The following is a 27912-nucleotide window of genomic DNA, read 5'->3' as shown; positions in this document are numbered from 1 at the left end:
AATAATTTTAACAGGATATTTTATGTCATTTAACTTTTTTAACCCCATAATATAACAGTGGGATATTCTTTCAAATGGAGGAGCTGTCCAAGAAATGGCTCACATTGCAAATGGACGAGAAACTGGAAATTGTGTGTCTCTTCTTAGAGTGAACGTACGTTTATCTTTCATCTAAATACACTGTTTCTCAACTTTATGAAACTTTGTCCTTACTTTTCTATTTGTGAAGTACTTGTGACTAAACTAAATTATAACCTTGTATAGAGTGCCAATTCAAGCCAAAGTAACATGTTGATATTACAAGAAAGTTGCACCGATTCAACAGGCTCTTTTGTTATCTATGCTCCAGTTGATATTGTTGCAATGAATGTTGTTCTAAGTGGTGGAGACCCAGACTATGTAGCCCTTCTTCCTTCAGGATTTGCAATCTTACCAGATGGGACAACAACACATGGAAATGGCATTGGTGAAACTGTACCTAGTGGATCACTCTTGACTGTGGCATTTCAAATATTGGTTGATTCAGTACCAACAGCTAGGCTTTCTCTTGGTTCTGTTGCTACTGTTAATAATCTTATTGCTTGCACCGTTGAGAGAATCAAAGCTTCTTTATCCCCAGACCTTCAAGATTAATACATATTCTGTGGTAATCTCTGAAGCCTATCTAGCTAGCACATAATAAACACACCTTTTTCTTTCTTTTCATTTTCTACATTCTATTATATACTTTTTAGTTTGAAAAAGTGATATTGTTTCTTTTTTCTGATTTGTTAATAATTGAAAAATGTCACATTTTTTTTTCTTTCTATTTTTAAATATTTGTATAGGAAAGGGTGAAAACAATACTTTGTTGTTTTCAATCATCCTTACAAATAAATATTAATATTTCAGACAAAATTAGAATATTATAATATTTTTGCAGAGTTAAAACTTTGTTATTTTTGCAAGTATTTAAGTTGATCATCAAGGGGAGCCTCATTCTTTATTCCAAACTTTGTAACTCTACTTATCATTTATTTCTTATTGGTTAGAAAATTAAAATATAAATTAAATATATATATTAACTTTACATTCTCACCAATAGAAATAATGGACACATGGAGTGGTAAAAAATTTAGGAAGAATATGTGCTCCCATTATTAACATGTTCAGACGTTAATGATGTTGGCTACTTGAGTGTGATTTATGGTATCTTTATGCGATTAGCCGATCATGTTTTGTGTGCAATCTTATTCGGACAAAAAAATTTTGTTCCTTGTACCAAACCCGTTCACTTGTTTCTACTTCATTTTAATGCTGTCTTGTTTAATTCTTTTGCAATTTAGCAGTTTGATAAAGGGCACGATGGCATTGTGGAAAATCAAAAGGTGGTGAAGAACTTCGTCTTATTTACAAAGATGGGGATAAGTCAAGAGCGCACCTTGTATGATTCTTTCTCAACACCCCTAAAGAGTGCTGAGAGGATTAAGGTTCGGGAATTGACTTCCCTAATTTTAGTAAATGCTTAAGAGCTTAAATTAACATCTTTATTATTCTTCACCACATGACTTATATAATATGGTTATGTAAACTGGTTGGGTAACTTTGATTTAGATTTAATGTAATCTTTTATTTTCCTTCTTATTGTGTTTTAATTGCTGCTTTGTCCTTGGTGAAGTTTTTTAATGGGTAAGGTTCCTTCATTTAATATCAGCATGGCCTTTGCGGGATTGGTATTAACTCCCGCATCAAACTGTTATGTGCTGCTGTGCACGGTATTCAGATATGGGACCCATTATTTACTATTGATGTGTTTAATATCATAATATGGGCCTCTATTACTGAAGACTTTCTCGCGATGGACATTACTAGTTTACTGCATTAATAATAGAATTTATTGATCCTGAGAAAGTCTTCTTTTCAATGATAGGCGAGATTTATACTTAGTGTGTTTGGTATAACTCTGCAAAATAATTAATTATGACTATAATCCTTTCATATTTAAATTTATAGATTATAATTTATTTGTTATAATCTATAAATTACACTACCATCTTCTTTCAATTTTTCTATTTCTTCATCATCTATATTATCATTAGAACAAATAACAAATAAATGATAATTACATTCTTGGTCATGGGTTGATAACATTTTCATAAGTACATTCTTGTTGATGAAATTTAATGTATGTAAATGATAATTACATTTTTTATCATTGGCTTCATAATAAAATGAAAATCATTAGAAGAAATAATTTGATCATGGGTTGTCACTAAAAATGACAATCCAAATGAGTTGGCTCGTCGAGCCAAATCCATATTGTCATCCTAATAAGTACATTTTTTAGATTAATTATTTAATATGGAGGGGTGTAATATACTTTCTTGTACTACGAAGGGTATTTTTTCACCCTTTTGTGTAAGAAACTAATCATTTTGGAGTTCATGACCGTCTCTCCCAACAAGTGTCGCTCACAAAAATCAAACCATTGACCTCTTAGTCATCTTAGGAATCTAGCAGAGTTTTATATTACTAGATCAACAACTTGTTTAGGAATGGGTATAATATGAAAGATAGAAAGTGATATAAAAAGCCAGAAATTAAGTTTTGAAAGTTGGCCATATTTCCACTAAATGAACTCAATTATATGAATTGTACAAAATTATGTTATAATGTTCTATCATAAATCTTTAATAAATCTTTAATATTATGATATAATGTCTATAATTTATTTTTCATGTAATTCCTTTAATATTATTGAAAGTTACCAAACATACATACATGTTTGGCCACTAATTACAATCACATTTTTTCTTTTGGTTTTGCTAAACAGGTATCCAAAATGCAATGTTGAAAACTATGAATATTAAACTTATTATATTGAACACATCATTCAATTTGATTTTACATTCTAGTGTTCCTTTTGGGATCATTATCAACTACCACGTCAAAGTGAAAGTCTTATTTTCAGACCCTTGCTAGAGTGGTCAGAATAGATTTTGCTTTTCAATGAATAAACAAGCTTTCTAGGTCCCAGTAGAGTAGTAGACCATTAATTTATATTTAGTTTGATTACAATTTTGGTGTCTCATATTTAATATTCAGTCTCTCCCATCATCTTCTGTTATTTAAGTGTTGTTAGAATTAGAAAGTGTTAATCTACTTTAGTGGCCAGCATTCATGTTGATACCTGGTGCTAGATGTTTGCATTAAAAGCCAATTAGGACATAGTGCAGTAAATATGACTTCATAGTTCATATCCCCGTTGTTATCCACTCTGCTATAAGGCTTAGGTGATTGGCTTTTGGTAATCATTTCTTAGTACTCAAAGCTTTATATTCAATTTACTTTTCTCATTTCAACCAATGCAAGACTTAGCTTATTTTTCCAACATAATAACTCTGGTGAAATGGATCTCAAGCATGCCCAAGTGATGAGTTGCAACTGCTATCTATCTTCCTCTGTTGTGGCTTTTAAGAATGCTTCCTCCTCTCTTGCAACATTTCTTCTATCTTTTTATTTTCATTATTAACAAATTAGTCATTTAGTTGGTTTCCTATCAGATTCTGATATGAATAAGGAACTAATGTATATGCATGTTTAGCATTCAATAAAGACTTTAAACTAATATAATACTCTCAATAATATTTGCTGCTTTGTCATTTGTAGTATTGGCAATTAGGGCCACTCTGCCCACATTGTTTTAAAGTAGGATATAAATATATTTATCATCTGTTCTCATTTCACATACAAGTATATAAATATATTTATCATAATAAACAATTATACAAATAGAACAATACATACAAAATATAAATGCATATATATAATACAAAATATGCACAATACTTAATTTACATATAAAATACAAAAAAAATAGCATACATATATATAATATATACAAAATACAAGTGCATATACATAAGAAGAAAATGATAGTATTTTCTTACATTTAATATACAATGCATATATAACAAATGGAATAAATTTTCTCACATTTGACAAAACACATATATTTGCATATTTGATGTTAAACACTTCATCTAATAATGTCTACGCGCCACCCGTTTTTTCTTGTTGGAAATGCCCGTGGGCAAATAGGGTATATTAGGCGAGCATTTTAGGATAGATGAATACATTTTTCATGCCCTGCCCCTATAAGTGTGGGCGGGCGGGCCCCTGGGCTTTGCCCAAATTGTAGTCATTTGTCCATCTGATACTATGTAATAGATATAAAAGCTGACATGATAACATTGAAGATTGTGGTGAGTGTAGCAAAAAATGAGATCTACACAACTGATTAAGATATCATAAATTAATAATGAATACATTAATCAAAATTAGTTGACAGATAACCTTCACTTTCACATGGATCACAGTGATTAACACTTTTGTGTAACAACCAAATGGTTAGCATTAAAAAAGTAAGCAGCTGAACTATGGACTTTAATTTTGGATCAGATTTGTTCTATCCCTTTTCATATATACCACCTTGATTTGTCATTTAGGTGCATCTTATGTCACTCAAGCAATTCATATTACCAAATAGTTGAGAATTCACTTTCTCTATCCATATCTATTATTTTTTATATTTGTATCTCTAAATCAGCTGCCACAGAAGCTTAAAAAATAATCATCCATAATTATACTCGATGAACATGAGTCATATTGAATCATCAATTGGATTTGGGTTAACCCATTATCCAATACTTAGCTTATTATTTCTTCTCATGGAAAAGTATGCAAAAGTATGCCTGATACAAAATCTTTTTCTCAGATAGGCAACCAAAGGAAACCCAGAGAAATAAATAAAAACAACATTAAAAACTATAGAAATTTGGTTAGAGAGACTTAACATGCATCAACCTTCCTTCAGACCTATAACTGCTTCTCTATCCTTTTTCTCAGGTTTGATCCAAAACTATAATTTCAAGCGTGCTTTTTCCTCGCCAATGCAACTCTCCTGTTATGACCTGAAGTAGTCTTGGAAGAATGTCCCTGCAACCCTCGAAGAATAGCTAGGATACCCAATCCCATAAAAGCAGAGTAAATTTTCAATAGTGTTTCAGATGCCTTATTAGAACCTGCCAGTTCTGATAATATAGCAACCTGCAACCCACGCAAATAACCAAAAGATGTAAAATACAAAGCAAGATGATAAAACACGGTAAAGCCTGAACACAAAGTAGAGATTGTAGAAATCTGAAATTGTGTATTGATTGAAATGAGAAAAACAATAAAATTAAAGTAAATTCAGCTTGTGTGCTTAAACAATCGTAAGTTGTGAATACCATCTAACTAATCTTGTAACCAACAGTTATATAAGATTATGAGTTATATCTATGTGTAACAAAAGATGATAGATTATCCAAATTATAACAAGATCTCACTGTGACACCATCTATGGTTGAAATGGAGATTAGTAGGCCTCAAATGCCATTGCACAAAACCAAATAAAAGAAGTTAACAAAGTGTCAATGTGTTACACCTTTGTCATAGGATCTGATTAATTTTTAAATCTAAGCTATAAAATTGCATAACCTCAAAAAAATTATCATATCTAGAAAAAAAAGTTGATCATTGTTTTAACAGGATCTAACAATTAAAAATGCAAATGAAACAACAGAAAAAAAATGGCAATTATTCTACAACAATACTGCAATGTAATACTAATAAGTCCAAATGGAAATGTATTAAACAAGGCAAAAGACCAAACAATGAGAATGAATCTAATAACAAACAACAGGTTCTTGTATATATATATACACTAACTACACAATCATTGCTAGTAACTGATGTGTTTTTCTATGAATCTTTGCCCTGAAAATAAACAGCTTGACTTTTTTTGGCTCATTATATATATTAATACAGAATCCATATAATGACATAACAAAATCAAAAGGAAGGAAAAAGAAAATGAATCTAAAAAACAAATACCATGGTAGTAGAGACAGAAACACCATAGATCAAGCAAGTAGTGTTGAACCAAGGCTTAGAAGCGAAAATGGCATAGAGGTTGAGAAGGGCAAGGGGCCATTGGAAAAAAAGCTGAAGCCAAACCAATCCAACAAAGAAATGGGGTTTCTCAGAAATAAGATAGTCACCATAATCTTGGGCATAGTTTGTCTTGAGTTGCACAAAGAATTCAGGGAAGTAAGACAGAGGGAAAATTGTCTGAGCATCTATAAGAGGAGCTACAATTGCTATCAACAGAAAGAACAAGAACAGAATTGCATCTATCAGCTTCAACAAAGCACCCATTTTTTTGATTCACGGAATTGATGAAAGATGAGAGGAGGATTGAAATTTGGAAGAGATTGAGAGAATGATAGAGATTGGGTCGCAGGAAAAGAGGGATCTTGGGACCTTGAAATATCCACAAGATTTGTAATTTGTATTGTTCTATGGACCTTTGATTTATTTTGGGTCTTTTATGTTTTTTTGGGTTATGTGTTTCCTTGTCATTTTCAGAAATAAATGTGAAATTCCTTAAAATATTTTGGATGTTTTTTTTATATGCATAATTTTAATGGAGATTTTATGAGATTCTTTTTTATTTTTAATGTTAAATTAAACAATGACACAAATAAGGAATATGTTTACCAAATATCTATTTAAGTTTAGTTTTTCTCCTACCATTACAATGTTATCATATAATTTTTTTCATCTTTGATAAAGTCCCACGTATAATCCCCTCTCAATGTGAGAATTTGAAGACTCCATATAATTATATTACATTATGACCAATCCCTTTTTATGAAATATGAGAAATTTCAATTTGTATGTGGGATTATCTGAAAATATTCTTAATCTAATTGATGCAAGTTCATCTATACAATTAATATAGTTTAGATTAACCTATTTATTACTTAACATATGGCCCATTAGCTCAGTTGGTTAGAGCGTCGTGCTAATAACGCGAAGGTCACAGGTTCGAGACCTGTATGGGCCAACTTATTTTATTTTTACCCTCAATTAAAAACCATGAGAAAGTATGTGGGTTTCAACTTCTACATCTTCTCAAGTTGGCTTTTGTTACTTCCTTCCATAGCCTAATCTCAACACGATTCATGACTAAGAAAGCCAAACTGGTTTAGTGGCCCAAAATTTAGATATATATTTTTCTCTTTCATATGGATGTAAGAAGAAAACAAAAAGTAACTTTTATACTTTGCATTACAATTATCAATGCTTTGAAAATGTAAGAATAAATCAGACATGAAAAAAATACATTTAGCAATCTAGTAGTGAGGACGATGGTTCCTACCATTTTGTGAAGATGTCGGTGTAGGAAGGGAAGGAAGTTTTGTAGCTGCAATGCCATGAATTGAAGAACAAATTAAATCAATTATTAGTAGTACTAAGAGTGAAGGTATATTAAATATTTGGTAACAAAGAAAAGACAATGCAATGTGGTAGAATGGAAAAGGTGACAAATTTAGGTGCTAATACATACTTCTATTACATGAGGATGGAAGCTGGTTCAATGTTGAAGGCCATGGAGCAACTATGTTGGCAAAAGACAGCCACATTCTTGATGAAATTCAAATGATTGATTAAGTTTAGATGTTACAACATACACCGAGGAAAATTTATTAGTTGCAGCAACCAAATGCAGTTAGTCTAAGTTCTATTTTAAATATGTGATCCCAAGATAAATTCATTCTTAAGAGAAAGTGATAAAAAATAGGAAACCACTGTAATTATGATTTAAAAAATAGGGGGAACAAGGAAAAATTACAATTTTTTTCACATTTCAGCAGATGGCAAAGTAATACATCAATAAAAAAAATCATGCTATAAATGATACCTTGTGATCCAACTGAATCATCCATTAGAAATCCAACGACCATTAAGAATAAATTGCAAACCAGACAAGTATGAATATTAGTTTCTATGCAAGAGAAATAGAACAATGCCAACCTTGAATTGAAAAGTTTCAGGCTTATATGGAGCAAAGGATGTTCAGAAATGAGTAGCAATGATTATATCTTGAGCAACTAAAAGGGAATAATTGTAGAGGTACCCTAGTATATAAGGATACCAAAATCCATGTAAAGAATCAAGGAGTCAAAAACATTTCTGACACATGATTACATTATAAGAGACTCGTTGTTTACTTGTCCACATATGCTCCACTCTATTTAACAGACAAACTTAATGTGTCAAAGGCTGGTCGAATGTGAAAATGAGAATTTACTGTTTAATTAGGGAATGAAAATTTGCATTGTAAGGTCTCATAGAGACAAGATGAAAAGGAAAAAAACATATCATACCTGATAACTTAGGCACATAATTATATGTGAATGGCACTAATGGGAAGGAGCTAAAAGTGGAATAAAGGGATATTGGCTGTGTATTGAGAGATATCAGGTGACAGTGCATCAACCTTAGCTGTGATGGAAAGGGAATGTATTGCACCACTGGTTACAGAGCCATGGTACTAGTTCATATGAAACAAAGATATATTGTCTCATATACTCTCTCATTCTCATATGGATAACAATGATAATAATAATTGTTTAAAATTTTCATTTGACATATTTTATTAGTTGAAAGAAGTTTGTGGAATCATTGCAGAAAATATGCATGTTTACATAGAGGCAAAAGTACTATACTTAGTTCACCTGATGAGGTTGATCAATTTAATAATTACTAATTAGTTAATATAACTATCATTTTTTTCAAAGTTTAATATAAAAGTTGAATATTTATTTTTTGAAAAATTAGGGATACTCATTTTTAATTTGCCGTATGAATCCCTTATTTTTCTTTAAAAGTTTTACATAATTAAAAAAATTATAAGTTAGCGACCTGCATTATTATTTCATTCCTGAAACTTGAAAATATCAAGACATATATATTATATTTATAGAGATATATAATATCAGTTTAATACCAAACATAAATATAAATGATACAATAATAATATATAAAACTTATATATTAATACATATATTCTTTTTCCAATAGGTAACTCTCATGAAAACTAAGTTGCAAATTAATGTCCACTTATCATATCAGTCAATTTATTGATCGCTCCCTATTGATCTTTGCATCCCACAAAAGAAAATTGTTATTAAAATTTACTTTACCAAACATGAAACAATCTCAAATCGCAATCATAGTAGAATTTGTCTCCAAATTGCTACAAATGGATCTACAAGGGCCCAACACATTATATAAAACTAGTAAATTTTTGCAATTGGAGTTTTGAAGCAAGGATTTTGATTTCTATTAATTTCCCTCAAACACTAACCAACAAAATAATGAAATTAAATACAAGTGGATAGAGGAACGTTACTCATCCCATGCAAAGAGATGCCCCATATTTGCTGCATTGTTACAATTTCTACACGCAATACCTTACGTAGATTAACAACTCTTATATTAAATGGGACCAAATACAGTTCTTGTAGAATAAATTGTCTCCTGAAGCTGAAGATGCGCATTGTGCTATATAAATCTCCTTCACGCACCTATATCCTTCGTCTTCACGTGATTTTTCATGTAACGTAACAAGGCCATTTAAATTTGACTTCACTCTAAAATAATAGCTACATTCATCGTAGGAAACCACAAAAGAATTTTCCTTTTTTTATAAGCAAAGTTGTATTAAATAGCACAAGGGGTGCAACCCAATACAAAAAAATCAAGACTTGATCTTTTTTGAAGAAGAAGTAAATACAGTCTAAAGGAGCAATACACCAATTAGCAAAAATAAAAGAAGAAAGAGCTATCTTTGCTTCAAACCAAGACCAATACCGAACTAGAATCAAATCCAATAAATGTAATAGGCTAACCAATTTATCGGAGAAAATAACATCATTTCTCATAATCCAGATAGACCACATAACTGATAACCAAATCATTCTCCACAAATTATATCCTCTAATTCTGGGATCAAGCATCATGCATGTTCAGAATTTTCCTTTATATCTATTTTGATTATCATGAAGCCCGGGTTTCATTGGTTTGACAGCTTTTGGGTTAACGTTTACGCAAGTTCGAGTCATTTTAATTAATCTACTTAATAGTTATGATTTGTATAATTGAGGTGGCTATAAATTCATCCCATGTTAAAAACACATAAGGCTTGACTTTGCATAAAAGATTAAGCTACTTCTCGTTGTAGATGGATAAAAAAATAAGGCATAAGTTGAATTTGGATACTCTCTAGTACTAAACCCTCATATACTAAATAGAAATAATGGCAAGTGAAAAAATAAGATTCAGATTTTAAATTATTTTTAAATTAAGTAATTTATAAAATTACAAAAACATATTTATCTCTCACATTCTAATACTGAAGGGTCTAATATTGTGGGAGAATCCAATTAGACTAAGTAATATGTCTATTGAGAAGGTATATGATTGATTATTCAAGATGAAATGACAATTTACGTTGTTGACCTTTGTTTATTGGTTATTTGTTGACTACTAGTATTTCAAATTGGTTGATACGTATTGAGGTCCTAACTAAAGTGTGAGAGACCAATGTTAAAGTGCTGATGAGTCATAACATTGATAATTGACGTTGTCTTGTGGTGTTAATGTACTGCCAGCATTCTTGATAAATGAAATGAACCGAATTTTGAGCAGTGATTAAAGGCATCAATTTCTAGCTGATGACACTTTATTTGGAACTACCCAATGCTAATCCATGTTTCTATATAATTATTAATTATCCAAGAGTTGAAAATGGCACTATACATTTTTATTATTGAAAGCTATACACTAACAACTATTAGTAGGTTAGCATGTTTACTTATATTTTAATAACTAAGAAAGAAAATTAATAATTTTTTTTTATCAACGTACCATTAAATGTCAGTGAAACTCATTATCGAATCCAAAATTAAAACATGCAATTACATTGTACTCCTGTTTTTAATCTTAAGCAAGAGAATATCCAGTTTTTTATTTCGGATACCCGGCGCAAGAAACGTATACTCCATGTGCTTTCTCTTGCCCTAGTAGTATTTATAACACGTTGCCTAGAATCTTATAATGTGTTATTCTTGTTGAGTTAAATCCTTCATTACCAACATGGGGAACTGCATGAGAAACAACAAAATATCAGCACAAGATCATGAGAACCATGAAACAACAGTAGAATCTTGTGAAAAAGCAATAGTTGATAAGATAAAGGGTTCTTCCTTATCCAAGATAGAAGCACCACGAGTGCAAAAGGAACAAGAGTTGAAGAAGAAAAAGAAGGTAAGGTTCAACATAGAAAATGATGATGAAGGTGATGGTAATTCTAGACGTGGGGTTATGAGGATTAAAGTGGTGATGACTCAGCAAGAATTGAAAAGGATGTTGAACTGCAAGAAAGATGAACAGCACATTCCATTGGAGCAATTACTAAGTGCTGTGAAGTTGAGAGGAGGAATAATTTCTGAAGTTTGTGAAAATTAAATAACGGGGGCAGCTTTAGAAAGCATTATATAGGATCGCTCAATATATAAAGATCCATGTGTGTAAACAATAACATTTTGTTTTTGATTTGATAAAGGAGTATGTGTTGAACTCCATATCAATGAAGTAGATTTAGTTTGACTACTAAGGAATAGAAGTGTGGAATGAAGCTTATGATTTTTGGTGGCTATGGCCTGATGTTCTTCATGAAAGGAGCAATTATATTATATTTATACGACAAATCTAAAACATTAACATCTTACTTATTTCTATATATTTACACAATTATTTTCTTTGTTATTGGTGTAGTGTGATGATTTGGGAAATCAAAGCTAAAAAGTCTTAATGGACAAAAATATCTTTTTCATCAACTATATAATAAAATAGGCGCAACAAAATAAATATCTATTACATATCGTATAGTATCCAACTCAGAAAATTAAATATCAAGACAATCTTGAACGTGAAAAAGCTTCCCAAAAATAAGAATAAAAAATCATAGGAACTATTCCAGCAAAATCATCCACTAATAAAAATTAATAGCAAATATGCAACGTCTTCATAGTCAACTAAACCCATGCAACACCGATGGTAATAACAAAAGAGAAACCAAAAAATGGGTACAAGAAACCAACAAATGGAGAAGACAAATCAACAACCTAGCTAATAATATTTAGTAGCCAGGAACAACATTCTCAAATCAGATGAGAATATCTCATGACCCGTTGGAGTTACTTGGAGTTGGGATAGGTAAAATTGAATGTAGATGGTATCTGTTACAAAGGCACATGGATTATGGGAGGGGTAGCGTTTTTCGTGATAAGTCATGTCACTGGGTGTCCGAATTTTCTGCTAATTTTGGTGAGGATGCTTATTTTAGTAGAAATTTTGGCTATGGAGCATTAATTGCCTGAAAGCTATTAAGGTTATTTCTGAGTATATTCCAATTTAGATTGTTCCGTATTTTATAGTGGTCAATAATATTAGATCTTAGCTGGCTCAGTCTTGGGTCGTCAGGGTATCATTTGCTATTAGAGAGACTAATACGGTGATAAACTTCAGGGCTAAATTAAGTTTATGGTTAAAGTTGTTTGTTGATTTCAGTTTGTTAGTTATAATATTGTTTTCATTAATCGATTGAATAGTTAGTTATTAGTTATGCATTATAGTATGATTCCCTTATTCATTACAACTCAATTCTATATATAAAGTTTCAATTTTCTCATTCATGATTTTCTCTCAAGATTCATACATGGCTCTACTATTTTAACATTTATTCTATGAGGATGAGCTGAATATCTGGGATTCATCTCCAGCTAATTGTCAACCTTACTTGCATTTTTATCTCGATTTGTTTATTTACTAATGTAACAAAAAAAAATACTTATCGGAAGAAGATCCCTAGTTCCATATTCTTATTATGCTCCTTCGCCGCTATTCTCTGTTTCTCTCAATTTCTCATGCTCCTCGCCTTTTGAAAACGCACAACACTGATTATGTTTTGAATGCTGACTTGGCCATACAAAATTGTCTAGGATATTCCATGGAAGCATGAACTGGGATGTATGATGCAAGTTCATCTACATATGTGCTATATTAAGTAAAGGTATAATCTAGGATAACGGATTCTTGACCTAATCTAGGAGTTTTGTTTCAAATAAAGGCATAATCTTTGATGAAAACAATGTTGGTTTTCAAGAACGCAGTAAAGCGTCTGAAGATGAAGAGATAATATGAATTGATTGAATTCCAATTCTTGTTTTTAACTATTGTGCTTCGACAGCACAACTACTTGTTGCTCTAATCTTTAACTTAGAAATTTATGCTAATAATCAATCATGAAAGGTAACAATTAATAGATGCCTCTAGTTCTGTGTTTCTTAGATCTATTGAGGTGGAGATGTTTTTGTGTGGCTTGAGATGGTTTTTACTCTTTATGATGAAAATGGTGGTGAATCACAATGATGATGAAAAGGGAATAAGGAAGTGTGAGAGAGTGTGGTGAAAGTAAAAGGTCACATTTTAATTTTAACTTTCTGGCCATGGTGTTTTCCAGTTGCTTAAGCATGGAAGTAGGGTAACGATGACGGCTATGGGTAGAGGTGACAACGGTGACCGAGGCAGTGTGGATAAGATGAGAGTTTTAGAATTTGGATGAAGGGGCAATAGGATAGTGTAGCAGTAGCCAGCACCAACTTAGTAGTCAATGTGGTTCTCGGCTTTTGTTAATTTCAATTATTGTCCAACCCAAAAGTGGAATGGAGTAATTGTACATGGTCGGTTAAATCGTAAAAGCTGCCATCCTACCCTAAATGTTCGTGGTGTGGTTCAGCCCAAATATCTGTCTTGCAACTTTTAATTAATATATGATTCAATATCGATTTTCCCTTTGCTTGTATGATCGAAAAGACAACCAGTTTCCTTTAGATCTTGAAAATCTTTATGAAAGAATATCGACTTCCTGACACTTTCATTAACCGAATGCAGTATGCAATCGACAGTGTTCTCATCGGCTTATACAATTGGCCCTATTTTCAACGGGTAGAGTCATGAATTTAGAAATCTAGAATCAATGTAGTGACTGTTTACATTCCTGATAAAAAACAAACTTGAGTGTAAAAAATAATTCCCCTGAAAGGATCTTTTCCAATTTATTGGAAATTTATTTTTCCTCACATTTTAAACCTTTAAAAACGTACAACGGTAAATAGCATTGGAGTTTTCCATCAACAATGACTTCACTGCTTAATGAGGTTCCTTATGACATATGGAAGAATGCCACCATTGTTGAAGTAGGCAAGTTCAACCTGAAAATACGAGTGTTATGTTATGTAATAAAATAAGGGAAGAAAAAGGTTCTGAAGCAAGTTTTAGAAAAGCTCAATAGAAAGGCTCAACCCCTAAAGGATAAGATTTATAAATTACCTCAGTGTCAAAGCGTGCTGTGCAGGTGAAAGATTTTCCATTATCAGTTGTGACTGTGACATCTTGGCCAGGCCTAATCTCACTGATTTTACTTGGGAGATCAATTGTATAACGTTCATGACCAGTCAATCCTAGTGTGTCAGCATCCTCACCGGATTTGAAGCAAAGAGGAATAATGCCCATTCCTACCAAATTACTGCGATGAATTCTCTCAAAACTTTTGGCTATTACAGCTTTCACTCCCTATTAAAATTTGGCATCAACCACGTCAAGAATATTAACCTCTACAATCTAAGAAAAAGTTAAATTGAATCACAAGCAATAATATATAAATTATTTATTATGGGAACTCACCAATAGCATTGGACCCTTGGCAGCCCAATCTCTAGAGCTTCCACTACCATATTCAGCTCCAGCCAGCACAACGGTGTCTTGCCCAGCGGTTTTGTATCTCTGACATAAGAGAACATTTTAAGGGGATTACAAACTCAACAGAGTTAAATTAATTATAGTCTGTCAAATACTCTGCCACAAGGATATTCCTAATTATATTTTTTCTTTATAGAGGGAAATTTTTTTGCATCTGATGCAAAATGGTATGTTTTAAGACACATAATCGTAGCCATCATCATGTCATCAAAGGAGAAGATACCATGAAACCAAAAAATAGTGCTGGCAATAAGAAGTTGATAATATCTATTTGAATAAGCAAGACTTGATAGTTGATACACAGACAAAAGCAAACAAATTCATTAGAAATATGGTAATTTGATAAGATTTGTTTGTCAAAGAGACACCTTATATGCTAGCATGTTGAAAAGAAATATAGATAAGCTACCAGAAAATATAATATAGAATAAACAATGCTTCTCCACTAGAAAAGCTCAGACGTGATAACGAAAAATAGGCATCCCAATCAAGAGCAGGAAATAACTCACCAATGCTGCATCAAACACATAAAGCTTCTCCCCTGTAGGAATGTGAACAGTCTTGGCACCAACTTCTCCATTCAAGAGCTTGTTAACAAGGCGAATGTTGGCAAAAGTTCCCCGTGCCATCACCTCATCATTGCCACGACGACTTCCATAAGAGTTGAAGTCCTTACGTTCCACCCCATGCTCCACAAGGAATTTAGCAGCGGGACTGTCCTTCTGAATGTTTCCAGCTGGAGATATGTGATCAGTGGTTATACTGTCACCAAAATTCAGCAGACAATAAGCATCTTTCACACCGTGAACTCCAGGAGGATCCATGGTCATGCTCTTGAAGTATGGGGGTTCGTGAATATATGTTGATTTGGGGTCCCATGAATAGAGTTTGTCAACAGGAACTTCTAGTTGATTCCACATAGGGTTGCCCTTGGTAATAGCCTCATATGTACTACGGAACATGTCAGGCAATACGCTAGATTGGACAGCCTAAGAATAAAGTCACCCAGAGTTAATATTGGCATCCACAAATGTCAAATATTTAGACTCAATTTCACATAATGAGCAAACTGGACATCGTTTACCTCTGCAATTTCTTCGTTAGATGGCCAGATATCCCTCAAAAACACATTCTTGCCATCCTTACCTGTTCCAATTGGCTCTTTTTCAAAATCAATGTCCACCTGGAAATTTGACGAAAAGGTATTTGATCAAGCTCCAGCAACATTTAGAGGTCTTGATGTTTCTAAAACTTAGATTTCATCAGCCTTAAACAAATAAAATAAATTTTGCATCCTACAGACTAAGTAAGCTCTAAATAAAGCATACATTCAGTAGTTGGTAATCCTAGTTTGTGACATTAACCTTTTTGTCACGAATGAATACACACACACACACACACCATACTCCTAGTCAAGCACTTTGTCATTATACAAAATCAAGTCCACAATATAATTGTTTCACATGCACACACATCCAAGTATGAAAAACTCTCATTATATGGCTGAATCCATAACGTACTTCAGGAAGTGAGTATCCAAAGGTTGAGATTAAGACTATATTTGGTGTGAGAGAATACAGAAGAAACTAAGGGGAATGTGCATTGCATTAGTGCTCCGCTCGAGTTGGCACTCAGCATAAGGCCACATAATTATATTTCATTCATATAAATGAAGACAATGTAGATTAAGTAACTAACAACTAGCAGCTAATCCCAATTGATTGTGAATTTGTGATTATCGTACAATAGTTTTAACATTCCTCTGCTTTATTTACTTCCAATGAAGCACTTGGCATTAATAATAATATCAGAAGAAAAACCCCATAAAATAAACATTATCAATACGAATTAGACATACATACCGTGCCAGCAAGAGCATAAGCAACAACTAAAGGAGGCGAGGCAAGATAATTAGCTCTTGTCAAGGGATGCACACGACCCTCAAAATTACGGTTCCCAGACAACACAGCAGCCGCTACAATATCTGCATGACCACAAAATATTAGGTCAATAAGGCAAATATAATGCACAATAAGTCTAGGGGGAATGGGGGATATCTAAAGGATATAAACAACAAAATTATGTGCGAGAGCCGATAACTGCACAGAAATCAGCTTCCCTTCAAGAAATTGTATTCAGTTATGAAATATCACCATTTTCTGAGATGGCAGAAGAAACAGATTCATTCAAGTCTCCAGAATTGCCAATACATGTTGTACAGCCAAATCCAACAATATTAAAACCTTGTTCGTTTAGATATTTCTGGAGTCCACTGCCAAAAGGATAAAAACAAATTTAAAATCAGAATGCAATTTGTTTAAATTGTGCAAAGGGGAAGTGACTACATTATAATAAAAATTACAGTGCCACTGTATTAGTATTCAAATAATAACAACCAAACAGTTGTTCTAATATGAAGCACAAAATACCTCTGGAGTAGATATTTTGTAACAACTCCAGAGCCTGGAGCAAGACTTGTTTTAACCCAAGGCTTGACCTGGAAATGGTAAATATAGCTACTATTAGTATCAGGAAAAGAAAAGGAACACATAAATGACAAGCAATTTTGTTCCTTTTATTTGTGGTGGTGAAAATAGACCACACAAAGCAAGGGTTTCGTTCTTAAAATAAGACAAATAGAACTGCTACAGTTTGATACTATTAAATTAGTGGCTAACCTGCAAACCAAGCTCATGAGCCTTTTTTGCAACAAGACCAGCTCCAAGCATAACACTTGGGTTTGACGTATTTGTACAGCTTGTGATTGCAGCAATCACAACACTGCCATGCTTGAGCTCGGCTGGCTGACCCTGGAAATCAAATTTTGCAACTTTCCCTTGTGCCTCTTTTGGTATAGCAAATCCCTGCATTACAATAAAACATTTAGGAATTGAAGTAATTTATATTCATATAGGGTTCTCATCTAGCAGAAGTTAATGAAACATGGATGACCTCACTTCCACATAATCAATTACAATTAGGGGGATCTTATACTGAGTGAGATCCCTTCCAATTCATTCACATGAATCTCCTAGATATTCAGTCACAAGATATAAAAGCATACATAAAGAAATCAAGCAAAGGCTTTGACATTGTTACTGCAGTTAAGGTCCCCTGGAAGATTCTTACGAAAGTAGGAACATGAATGACTGCTAATAATGAAGGAGAATCTTGATTTTTTCCAAGGCAAAAGACATTTCATATGTAAATGATAGCTTGGGGATCTTGCTGACGAGAGTAACCAGCAGTTTGATAAATGTTAAATAATGAACAGGGGAATGGTACAAAACTGATATTGATGAAGATTATCACAGTCACTCTAGCTATTAGAAAGTTGATGAAAGAGGCAAAAAACACAACAGAACTATAAAGCATGAAGCTTGTATATTCTAAAGAATTTTGGAATGGGACTGAATGTGTATGTTAAATGTCTACGACTTAAAACAATTAGAGTAAATGTAATAAATAAAAAATTGAAGTTTGATGGTTTCTAGGTTGAAGAAATATAATAACAACTTTGTAAAGGTAAACCAATTAGTCTTGAATGTAACAATTCCAACTTTGCATTGCAATAGACATTCCAGGTGAACAACCATGGACAAAGATGCAATGCTATTAGATAGTCTATTACTGTAGATGAATACAAAAAGCCACTGACACTTAAGTGTCTTAAAAAAAATGACCAACACTTCAGTGAGCCAAATTAGTATATTCACAAAATCAGCCAAATAGGCAGGACCACCAGTTTCGCTTAAAACTAACTAATGAGAGGTAATTCAAGATATAAACTATGAAATTCCTTTCAGCATATAAGACCAAACAAAATTGAAGGTTTTTTTTACCAGCTCAGTTTTACTAACCTTAAACCCAACTTTGTTATCAAGACAAGAATGCCAGTCTGCCTTCATTTCTTTCAAAGGCACTCGATCATGGGGTCTGCAGAGAGTGTCATTTAGTGTGAAGTATTAAATAGATAAACAGGTAGAAAAATTTTAAAACCAACATTGGGATACAGGCCACCAGTTGAAAAGCACAGGATCTTACCTCTTTGGTCCTGAGATACATGGTTCAACATCGGAAAGGTTTAATTCAAGATAGGATGAATAAACTCTGTCTTGTTGAGGCTGAATTGATGGAAATAATTAGCATTGTATACCTCCAACATATGATTATGTTTCATTTTTTCCTTTTTCTAAATGAGTGTATAGGACAATCTACTAATATTACCTCATTATAGTCAACAAACATGTTGTTTGCCCTGAGATAAGACTCTATCATGGCCACCTATATTCAGAGAAAATGAAGGACAAATAGTTCTATAAGCATTTTACATGAGCAAATAATAAATGAGTCGATATAGAGTACTCACAGTTTCATCACTTCTTCCGGTTAACTTGAGATATTGTAATGTAACATGATCCACGGGGAAGAAGCCCATGGTGGCACCATATTCAGGAGACATGTTAGCAATAGTGGCCCTGTCAGCTAAAGATAATTTACCCATACCATCACCTGGAGAACAAATCATGAAAACAGATCATTAGACGGGATAGGTTAATTACCATAAAATTGACAGTGGGCCTCAAGATAGCTTAATTACCATAAAATTCAACAAATTTCCCAACAACCCCATGCTTCCTAAGAATTTGTGTTACAGTTAGAACCAAGTCAGTCGCTGTAACACCATCCTGCAATTTTCCAGATAACTTGAACCCAACAACACCAGGCAGCACCATGCTCATAGGCTGTTGGTATCATAGCACACAGCATTAGAATCTTAACACTGTTAATAACACCACATGTTTTTTTCAAGATAAAGAAAATAAACAAGAAATTATTAAGAGTTAAATATGGCATCAACATTCATCAATCATAAGAGCAAATTTGGGTTGAATCAATATTCATTTCATTACATGTTTATATATCAAAATCAGAAGATAATGTACCTGGCCAAGCATTGCTGCCTCAGCCTCAATGCCTCCAACACCCCATCCAGCAACACCAAGCCCATCTATCATAGTTGTATGTGAATCAGTCCCAACCACACTGTCAGGATAGAGTAAGCCCTCATTGTTGAAAACAACCCGTCCAAGATATTCAAGATTGACCTGGAATTCAAGTCATCACATCACAAGGCCCCAGCACTAACAAGAAAAGGAAAATATTTAAATTACATAGTTCATTTTGAGTGTTTTCTTCCAAACTTACCTGGTGTACTATACCAGAACCTGGAGGAACAACAAGCATGTTACGGAACGCAGTTGACCCCCACTTAAGAAAAGCAAACCTCTCTTTGTTTCTTTGGAATTCAAGCTCCATATTGGCCTGCACGGCATTTTCAGACCTTGCAACATCCACTTGAACTGAATGATCAACCACAAGATCAACAGGTACCTGCCAATAATCATTGCTGAGAACCACATATAAAAAAACATTAACCTGCATGGAAAATATATCCAAGACATGTTTTGAAACTCAAAAAAACCCTGACAACGATGTTCTACACAGTCAGATTTAACTTTTTTGTAATCACTCAAAACCTCGAAGACAAAATGGCTCCTCATAGTTAAAGGGTTCTGACCCACATTTTATTGACAAATAGTTTTTAGATGCTGTTTAGGACCCTGTTAGCCCTGTCCCAATTGCAGAGCTTTAAGATCTATGTAGAATAGAATGCAAAAATGGTTACATCTAGATGCGTCAAAGTGTAAGTAGAAAAGTAACTTTTATTGGAGTAATACATGAGATTCAAAACTTCTTTTATCTGCATAACAAATATTATGTAACATTACTTATTATAGAAGTAATTTTGAGTTCAAGGTACATAGGTCATTCCATGACATATGCTTAAAATTGAATTCTATTTGGTGACTGCCATCAATGACTTAAAAAGGGATGAAAGATCGTGCAAGTGATAACAAAGACATATACCAGAGGATTAATCTTATTAGAATCACCGCCAAGCTTATTCATTGCATCACGCATGCAAGCAAGGTCAACAACAGCTGGGACTCCAGTAAAATCCTGAGAAAAGTAAACAAATTCAAAGCATCAAAACACATTGCTTAATACCACTACCCCTAATATGACTATTTCACCGTGTCCATCTTCCAGGAGTTAACAAGGTACCTGTAAGAGAACGCGAGCAGGCTTGAATGGAATCTCAACTTGCTTAGTATAACTATTTTCCCAGTCAATGATCTTCTCAACATCTTCTTTAGTGACTTGGAAATTGTCACAATTACGAATGGCAGATTCAAGGAGAATCTTGATAGAGTACGGCAACTTGTCTGTTATGCACACAAAGTTGATATCATCAGCAATTTAATTAGTCTAAAGAAGAATGCACTATTCTGATTAAGGAGAGACTAGTCCTTCATCGCACAAATGAGATTATAATTAAATTACCAACATCACATTTTAACCAAGATTGTGTAACGTTCAGTGGATAACATGGCTTAAATAATGAAGAAAAAGTCAAGCTGAGTAGCAAATTACCAATTCTTGGATCATTGAGAGAAGGAAGACTGTAAAATTTCCCAAACTCGCCACCGCTGGGCTTGGGGAGGCTTGTCAAGTTTCCCTTGAAAGGATTTTCATTAGCTGGAACGGACAAATTTAGCAACAGATGTTAGAAACTCAACTACATTATTATAATTATAATTTATAAGTTTATACAAAGGCAATAATATAATATAATTCGGAATTGATTGTAAGAACCCTTGCTAGTATGAGAAATGAAAATAAACAATTGAAACTTATCTGTTATAAATTATAATAAACAATTGAATATGATTTGAATTGTTAAAATTAAAAAATAAATATAGATGTGAGTATTAATTAATTTTTAATCTTAACTATTTGTAACTTGTATGCCCCATATTTAACCCTTATCATTTTGAAATATGAAAATGCAGAAATGAAAATATGAAATCTTAAAATCCTTAATTAAAAATTTTGTACAAAACCGATACATCTAGCAATAAAACACTGATCCAGCATTAACAACGCTCAACGCACGGTCATTTTCAAAAGCTGATGAAATATAAGAAATGGATCAAAAAATTGAAAATCTCTAAGCATCAAATACTTGCTTATTCTCTACGCTTGGTTGATAACCAAACTGAAAGTTAAAATTGAAACAAGCGACTCTCGTTTCACCGAAAAGGAATTCAGAATTGAATAGATAAAACGCGAAATCGCAGTGGAAATGACCAAATCTCAGCTCAATAATACATAGAAAAACAGCCGATTACAGAACCAAAGAGTAAACGGAGAGCGAAAGGGGATGAAATAGTACCTATGGTGGCCATCTTGCGGTGGAAGCGTTCGATGAAAGGTGCAAAGGCTCTGATCTGAGGGCGAAGAGTGACCGGAGAGCGCCAATCGATGCGGTGGCTCCACCGAGGAACAGATGAGCAGAAAGATCGTGCGGCGGCGGCGGAGGAGTGGGAACGGGATGCTGAAGAAGGATGTTGATTAGATAAGGTTCTAGAAAGAGAAGAAGATGAAATTTTAGACCTGGTTGATCTGAGAACAGAAGAGGTAGCTATATACATCATGATCACGCATTCAATATGAAAAAAGAGAGTGTGTGATTGCGTATGTGATTGAGAAAGGTTGTAACGGTTTTATGGCGTGATCTGCAACGAGGTAGAGAAATAAGAATGGGAGAGAAAAGAGATTGGAGAGTTTCGTATGGCGCGTGTAGGGATGTGTGCCTTGTGCTCGGTCAGCCACTTCTTCGCGAGGTTTAGGACATAAATACTGCAAAAATACAAACAAGGAAAATTACTTTTATAGATTTTTAATACTAATTAAGACATTAATAAATGCCAGATTGGATTGACCAATTAAACGAGGGTAGTTTCAGCATTCAAAGATATTGTCTTAAATATTTAATAGGAAATCTGTTTCCTTTCTTTTATATATAAAAAATGATATATTTTTTTATTAAATCTTCTTATTTATAGTTAATAAAGTGACATATGTCAAAATATTATACTTTATTCATTGAAGATTGATTTACAAATGATATATATTATATTTTTGTGGGTACGAGGATATAACATTACTTTTCATATATATTGATATATAGTAAGAAAAAAGAAGGATACACCGATAGTGTATTATTATTGTATCGTTCACTATTTATTTTTAATTATTATTGACTTTTATATAAAAATAAATAATCTAAATAAATGATAAATAATACACTACTTGTATATTAATCTTTACATTATCCATATAAAAATATTACACTCTATGTATTTTACTAGTGTATGTACATAAGTTCACAACTTTTTTACCCCTAAAATACAAATAAGCATGTAATGTGATCATAAATTTGAATTGTGTATTGTGATTTCATAAGCTAAATTTTTGAAGTAAGAAAAACAATGCATTTATTTAGTAGTATAAGATCTTATTAAATTCTTAAGGTCGATAATTCAATTCGTATAAGAGACACTTATTGGAAAGACAATTACAAACTCTAAAAGAAATATTCTTTACCTGAAAAAAAGGTCTTAATATTACAAAAAAAATATTAAAGCATAAGATAGTAGATAATAGACAATATACTTTTGTTTTAGTTATTCTACTACTGGTATAGTATAGTGCAAACTGCAATGTAAACGCTGACACCTTCTTGTTTTTTGGGTACAACATACACTCATAGAGAATAAAGTTTAATTAATTGGTCAAAGCATAAAATGGATATTAATTAAAATCCATAATAAAGAATGTATAAAAAAGTCTTAATTATAAAGAGGTGTGTGAGACGAAAAACATGGATCTTTCCCAAGTGTGCGGCTGGCCACGAGCTAGCAGCATCTCATTCCAAAACGCGCAAGAATCAGGCCGGTCGGTAATATCGTGGTTATCCAAAAATATGGACCAATACAATTTTGCCAACAAGGGGACAAATTTCTCATGGCCCCGAATAATTGATAGTACATCTAGTGTCTTATAAATTATGTCATTGAATATATTATTAGACTATGATTGATTAAAAAATTATATTTAAACTAAAAAAGTAATAATTAACTAATTTTCTGATTAATAGAATTGATGATACAAATTGTAGGATATCAATATGTACTCTATTAAAGTTGTGCTTTAGGTGTTGTTATTCTCAACTTTATTCATTCATCTAGTTTTTTGATCAATAAAATAATATTATCTATAAGAATGTAATATTTATATATTATTAGTATAAATATTTATATATAATTATTATATTATTCATTTTAATTACTTTTTGTAAAGAATGAATAATTATTAAATATAAATGAAGAATTATACGAAAAAATATATACCCACACAATTTTCCTATGGTTGTTATGCATGTAATATCTAATATGATTCATTATTACCATAAAATTATCAGACTGAAGTTATAAAATAAAATTTCCTGAGCTGGCCGAAACTTTAATAGTAGAAAAATAGATTTTTTTAGCATTATTAGTTGATTATAAGGTTTCATTTTTCTGGTTCAAGTATTATATGATACTTTTTTAAAAAAGATACAATAGCTAATGGGACATTATATATAGATTTTTTTAATAAAAATGTCTTTTAAAATATTTCTTTCACGGGTATGTATTTTATTTCTTTTGTGTATATTTTGTACACCTATTCTCAACAGAGAAATATTACACAGCCCCATAACCATTATATTTGTGGAAATCACATAGGTAGTGAGTATATATAATAGGTTTTTAATTAAAGTTTATATTTATATTCTTTTGTAATAGCCAACATATATCAAATAATTAATATATGAATAATAAATTTTATTTACATCAAAATTTATGATTATATTTCAACAATTAATATTTATTATCTATAATTTTATTCTATATAAAGATAAAGTATGGTGTAAATACTACCTTGGATTAATTTCCAATTCTCTATTTTACCTTTATATTCTAATTCTCTAAAATAAAATATGTAAAATTGAATACTTAATACCTAACAACAAAGGAGTAATAATAACAATAATAAAATATAATATATAATTATAAAATAATAATAAAATATATAGTGTACGATATATATAATATTTAATTAAAAATTAAATTTATAAATATAGTATATGCATGTCGTCCTCATCCTCTATACTGTATATAAAAAAATTATGGTGTAATTATTATATTGGATTAATTTTCAATTCATATTCTGCCTTCAATATTTTTTTTAAATTTCTATAAAAAAAAAGTATATATTCCTAGGTAACCACTCTTAACACAACAATCATATATCTCATCTTAAGTTGGATATTATAACAAATACAAAAAAAATAACCTAAAGTATATCCAATACAAAAAATATTTTAATTCTCTAAAATAAAATAAAAAATATAAATATATATATAATTTGAATATTTAATAACATAAAATAAGAATATAGGTAACAAATATGAAGTACATATCAACACATTAGTAAAAATAATAATTTAAAATATAATATATCATTATAAAATAATATTAAATATATGTATATATAATATTTAACTAAATTTATAAATAGGATACATACATGTCGTCCTTACACATAAATTATTTTTGCATGTGCGCCCCTAGTAACAGTTAAACTCCTCTCCAGGAAAGGGAAATATTTTGAAATACCAAAGGAAAAATAATATACATTAACATTTATATCATTATATTTAGTGTGAGATTATATTTTTAGCCTTGAAACTTAAAGAAAAAAGTAGTTCCCTCTTCACTACTATGAAAAGAAATCTCACTCCCCTAATAATATCCTTGAAGTAGCCAACTTTTCACTCTCTTCATTTTTGGTATCACTCTATCTTTTTGTCTCCTTGGATTAATATTAGAGGAATGTATTATCTTTTGCAAGTTTGTATTGGTGGGGAAGTGATTAAAATCAAATAAAACCAATGAAACTTTTAATTATCAATTAGGAGTATATAAAGGTTTTATTCTATTACGATTAATGATTCAACATCTTGATGCATGAAATATGATTAACCAAACAATACTGGAAGGTACATGGTTGACAAACACCATTATATGGACCAATATTGTGACTACGTCTCTGTCAATCACTTGTCATGCTGTCAATACATGATTGTCACACTGCTTGTAACAAACATTTGTTGCATGCCAGTTGTAGTTCTACTTAACTCCTTGTGTAAGAAAAATACAGACCTAGGTTACGACTATTAAGTCTATCATAGGCTATAAGTCAACCATCCACATAGTACGACCATGCTAGAGCCGCCTAAGACGGATAAAGGCAACTCTTGTTTCTCTAGGACAGACCGTGAGGCCAACAAGCCCAAAGAGTTAGTCATGACAACAACATTTACTAGGGAATATTTCATGCATCCATCCACTATAAATTGGAGGCTTACCCCATAAGGAAGTATATTTATTCTTTTATCTTGAACTCTTACTATTGCTCTCTAATCTCTCTAACCTCTCATCTCGTTCATAAATGTTGGAGTACCTTTTCAAGTATCTCAACCAGCAAATCCAAACTCAGATCAAGCACTCGAGGAAAATCTTTTGCCTCACTATTTCCCAACCCAACCACTCAAGACCATACTAAAGAATAGATTCCAAGGGATGATTTGTGAATTTGGTTGTGGTTCTAAGGATTTTTTTGGGAGTTTAGGTTTAAAAATACATTTTTCCTATCCAAATAGAAATGTAAAGAAAGAAACTTTACATGATGATTTCACCTTACACTTTTACGTGATTAATAAGGGAAATATCCAAGATTAATCTGAACTTAAATAGTTGATAATACTTTTAGGTGAGCTTGGCTGCCAGTGAAGAAATCCAAGACACATCTACATTATTTATGTTACATTCATGAATTAAAACTTATAGGTGTTTGTTAAACTAATGGCTTAGATGTGATATGGACTATTGTTCCTAGATTGATTACACAATAATCTCTCGGACTTTCATTGTTGGTACCTAAACCCACGTTATCGTTCAGCATCAACTCGCTGCTGCTCTGCGTTTGTGAAAACTAATTGGATCTCAAGTTTTCGCCAAATTGACCATTTACCGAAATTTGAAGTTTACTTGAAGCATTGATTGTAACTTGAATAATTGGTTCCAGACTCCACGTCGTATTAATCATCGTTTTTATAGGAAAACGTAATGCAGGTTCTTGTCAACATCCTAGAGGTGATCGTGAATCATCCCAAGATGTGTTTTATTCAAATCCAACGTCGAAGCTACAAAACTATAATGAATTAGCGACTTGAAATATAGTGATAATAAAGTTTCTAAACCTAAATAAGTACTATGAGTACGTCGTCACAGTAATTTCATGAGTATATGAGATATATAGTTTCAATATGGGGGCAAACAGGCTAAAGCTTATGCAACAGAATAAAACTTAATCAGCCGCAAACTCATTTGGTCCATTTTTCTTTTGTCTTTTGGGAGGAGGGGGAACTATTTTCTAGTTATAGATTTCTTATATTTCTTGCAGACAGCAGCTTATGAGAATTGCCTTTCTAAGACCCATGTGATGCGCAAATTGCACAGGAGGAGACCTTTTTATCCTTATGTGAGACTCTGACTCCTCTTCTCAATTAAAATCATTATCCTTCCCCCACCCAGTCAGTTACCTCTTCCTTAACATAGTGTTAAAACATGAAACTTAATACTATTTTATTTCACCCATCTCACTCCAATTCACTTCCATCATCTAAACATAGAAATTGCCTAAAAATGTTCAATACAATTAGCATATGGGTGAATCTTTTAAATGTAATATTAAAAGTTTGATAATAATAAATTTTTGTTGACATGGACAAAACTCATGACAATATCTACGTCTAAAGAAAGTGATCTCGGATTTTGCCTGATAATAACTCATGATGCAAAAATAAAATAAAAGAATATAATCAAACATAGGGTCAGTGCCTATCACATGCATTATTCAGACAAGAACATTACGTCACGTGACAAATTCTACAGAAGGGGTTTCGTCCAACCAGAGGGCTCCACGTTGTACAGTGGTCAAGCATGGTCACGTGGCACACGGCTAGCACCTACAATGTAGCAGTAAGATTTGCAACTTCCATGTTTTTAAACAAATAATAACAATTCGAGTTCAAAATAGTTTCACACTTAAATTAAGAGTAATGCTAAACAATGAAGAAAA

At 32.2% G+C, this 27912-nt stretch overlaps 4 protein-coding genes, 2 long non-coding RNA genes and 1 other non-coding gene across 11 annotated transcripts in view; 3 read left to right on the top strand and 4 right to left on the bottom strand.

The window, feature by feature from the left end:
- LOC109351781 overlaps positions 1-140 on the bottom strand; it is a 10573-nt gene extending 10433 nt beyond the window's left edge. The window contains exon 1 of the long non-coding RNA XR_002108277.1: positions 35-140. This is a non-coding gene — a long non-coding RNA (uncharacterized LOC109351781). The remainder of the gene's footprint in view (positions 1-34) is intronic.
- LOC109351771 (homeobox-leucine zipper protein HDG2-like) overlaps positions 1-21212 on the top strand; it is a 26326-nt gene extending 5114 nt beyond the window's left edge. Inside the window, exons 11-15 of one of the 4 annotated variants that reach the window (XM_019593389.1) lie at positions 59-154; positions 265-643; positions 8539-8544; positions 13535-13540; positions 21200-21212. In XM_019593389.1, coding sequence (XP_019448934.1) covers positions 59-154; positions 265-633 — 465 coding nt within the window. In that variant the 3' untranslated portion in view covers positions 634-643; positions 8539-8544; positions 13535-13540; positions 21200-21212. Of the gene's footprint in view, positions 1-58; positions 155-264; positions 647-1152; positions 1164-1328; positions 1622-8538; positions 8545-13534; positions 13541-17684; positions 17823-21199 lie in introns of those variants that run through there. The other 3 variants (XM_019593390.1, XM_019593391.1, XM_019593388.1) reach the window with 3 other exon arrangements.
- Positions 4651-6383, bottom strand: LOC109351774. Its single transcript, XM_019593393.1, has 2 exons — positions 5917-6383; positions 4651-5088 (listed from the first exon to the last, which is right to left on the bottom strand). Exons 1-2 carry the CDS (start codon positions 6238-6240, stop codon positions 4909-4911), a joined length of 504 nt encoding a protein of 167 aa, XP_019448938.1. The 5' UTR covers positions 6241-6383; the 3' UTR covers positions 4651-4908.
- On the bottom strand, positions 6850-7497 carry LOC109351778. The gene is made up of 3 exons (XR_002108275.1): positions 7436-7497; positions 7247-7291; positions 6850-6919 (listed from the first exon to the last, which is right to left on the bottom strand). It is a non-coding gene; the product is annotated as an uncharacterized LOC109351778 (long non-coding RNA).
- On the top strand, positions 6858-6931 carry TRNAI-AAU. Its single transcript has one exon. It is a non-coding gene; the product is annotated as a tRNA-Ile (tRNA).
- Positions 10972-11406, top strand: LOC109351775. The gene has a single exon (XM_019593394.1). It carries the CDS (start codon positions 11029-11031, stop codon positions 11398-11400), a length of 372 nt encoding a protein of 123 aa, XP_019448939.1. The 5' UTR covers positions 10972-11028; the 3' UTR covers positions 11401-11406.
- Positions 13841-27912, bottom strand: LOC109351770 (aconitate hydratase, cytoplasmic-like). 2 transcript variants are annotated; one of them, XM_019593386.1, is made up of 21 exons: positions 27904-27912; positions 22055-22333; positions 21253-21357; positions 20884-21044; positions 20686-20778; positions 19963-20148; positions 19701-19862; positions 19355-19499; positions 19124-19266; positions 18982-19038; positions 18799-18878; positions 18615-18690; positions 17433-17618; positions 17184-17251; positions 16908-17026; positions 16617-16738; positions 15839-15937; positions 15264-15743; positions 14680-14778; positions 14326-14568; positions 13841-14207 (listed from the first exon to the last, which is right to left on the bottom strand). In XM_019593386.1, the coding sequence occupies exons 2-21, from the start codon at positions 22314-22316 to the stop codon at positions 14139-14141; spliced, it is 2955 nt and encodes a 984-aa protein (XP_019448931.1). In that variant the 5' UTR covers positions 22317-22333; positions 27904-27912; the 3' UTR covers positions 13841-14138. The 2 variants fall into 2 exon arrangements, with proteins under 2 accessions (XP_019448931.1, XP_019448932.1); XM_019593387.1 differs by lacking the exon at positions 27904-27912 and having other exon boundaries at positions 18982-19033; positions 19119-19266; positions 22055-22511.

The sequence above is a fragment of the Lupinus angustifolius genome, chromosome LG07 (assembly GCF_001865875.1).
Source record: "Lupinus angustifolius cultivar Tanjil chromosome LG07, LupAngTanjil_v1.0, whole genome shotgun sequence".
In the NCBI taxonomy this organism is placed as follows: Eukaryota; Viridiplantae; Streptophyta; class Magnoliopsida; order Fabales; family Fabaceae; genus Lupinus; species Lupinus angustifolius.
Note: the sequence above shows the minus strand (reverse complement) of the source record. Positions and strands in the feature narration are given on the sequence as shown.

Coding starts and splice junctions, on each gene's coding strand:
- LOC109351774 (XM_019593393.1), bottom strand. CDS start 6,240: ATGGGTGCTTTGTTGAAGCTGATAGATGCAATTCTGTTCTTGTTCTTT. Junction 5,089..5,916: donor TTTCTGTCTCTACTACCATG/GTATTTGTTTTT, acceptor CGTGGGTTGCAG/GTTGCTATATTATCAGAACT.
- LOC109351775 (XM_019593394.1), top strand. CDS start 11,029: ATGGGGAACTGCATGAGAAACAACAAAATATCAGCACAAGATCATGAG.
- LOC109351770 (XM_019593386.1), bottom strand. CDS start 22,316: ATGATGTATATAGCTACCTCTTCTGTTCTCAGATCAACCAGGTCTAAA. Junction 17,619..18,614: donor ATAACAAAGTTGGGTTTAAG/GTTAGTAAAACT, acceptor ATTGTAATGCAG/GGATTTGCTATACCAAAAGA. Junction 14,208..14,325: donor CAGCACGCTTTGACACTGAG/GTAATTTATAAA, acceptor TCGTATTTTCAG/GTTGAACTTGCCTACTTCAA.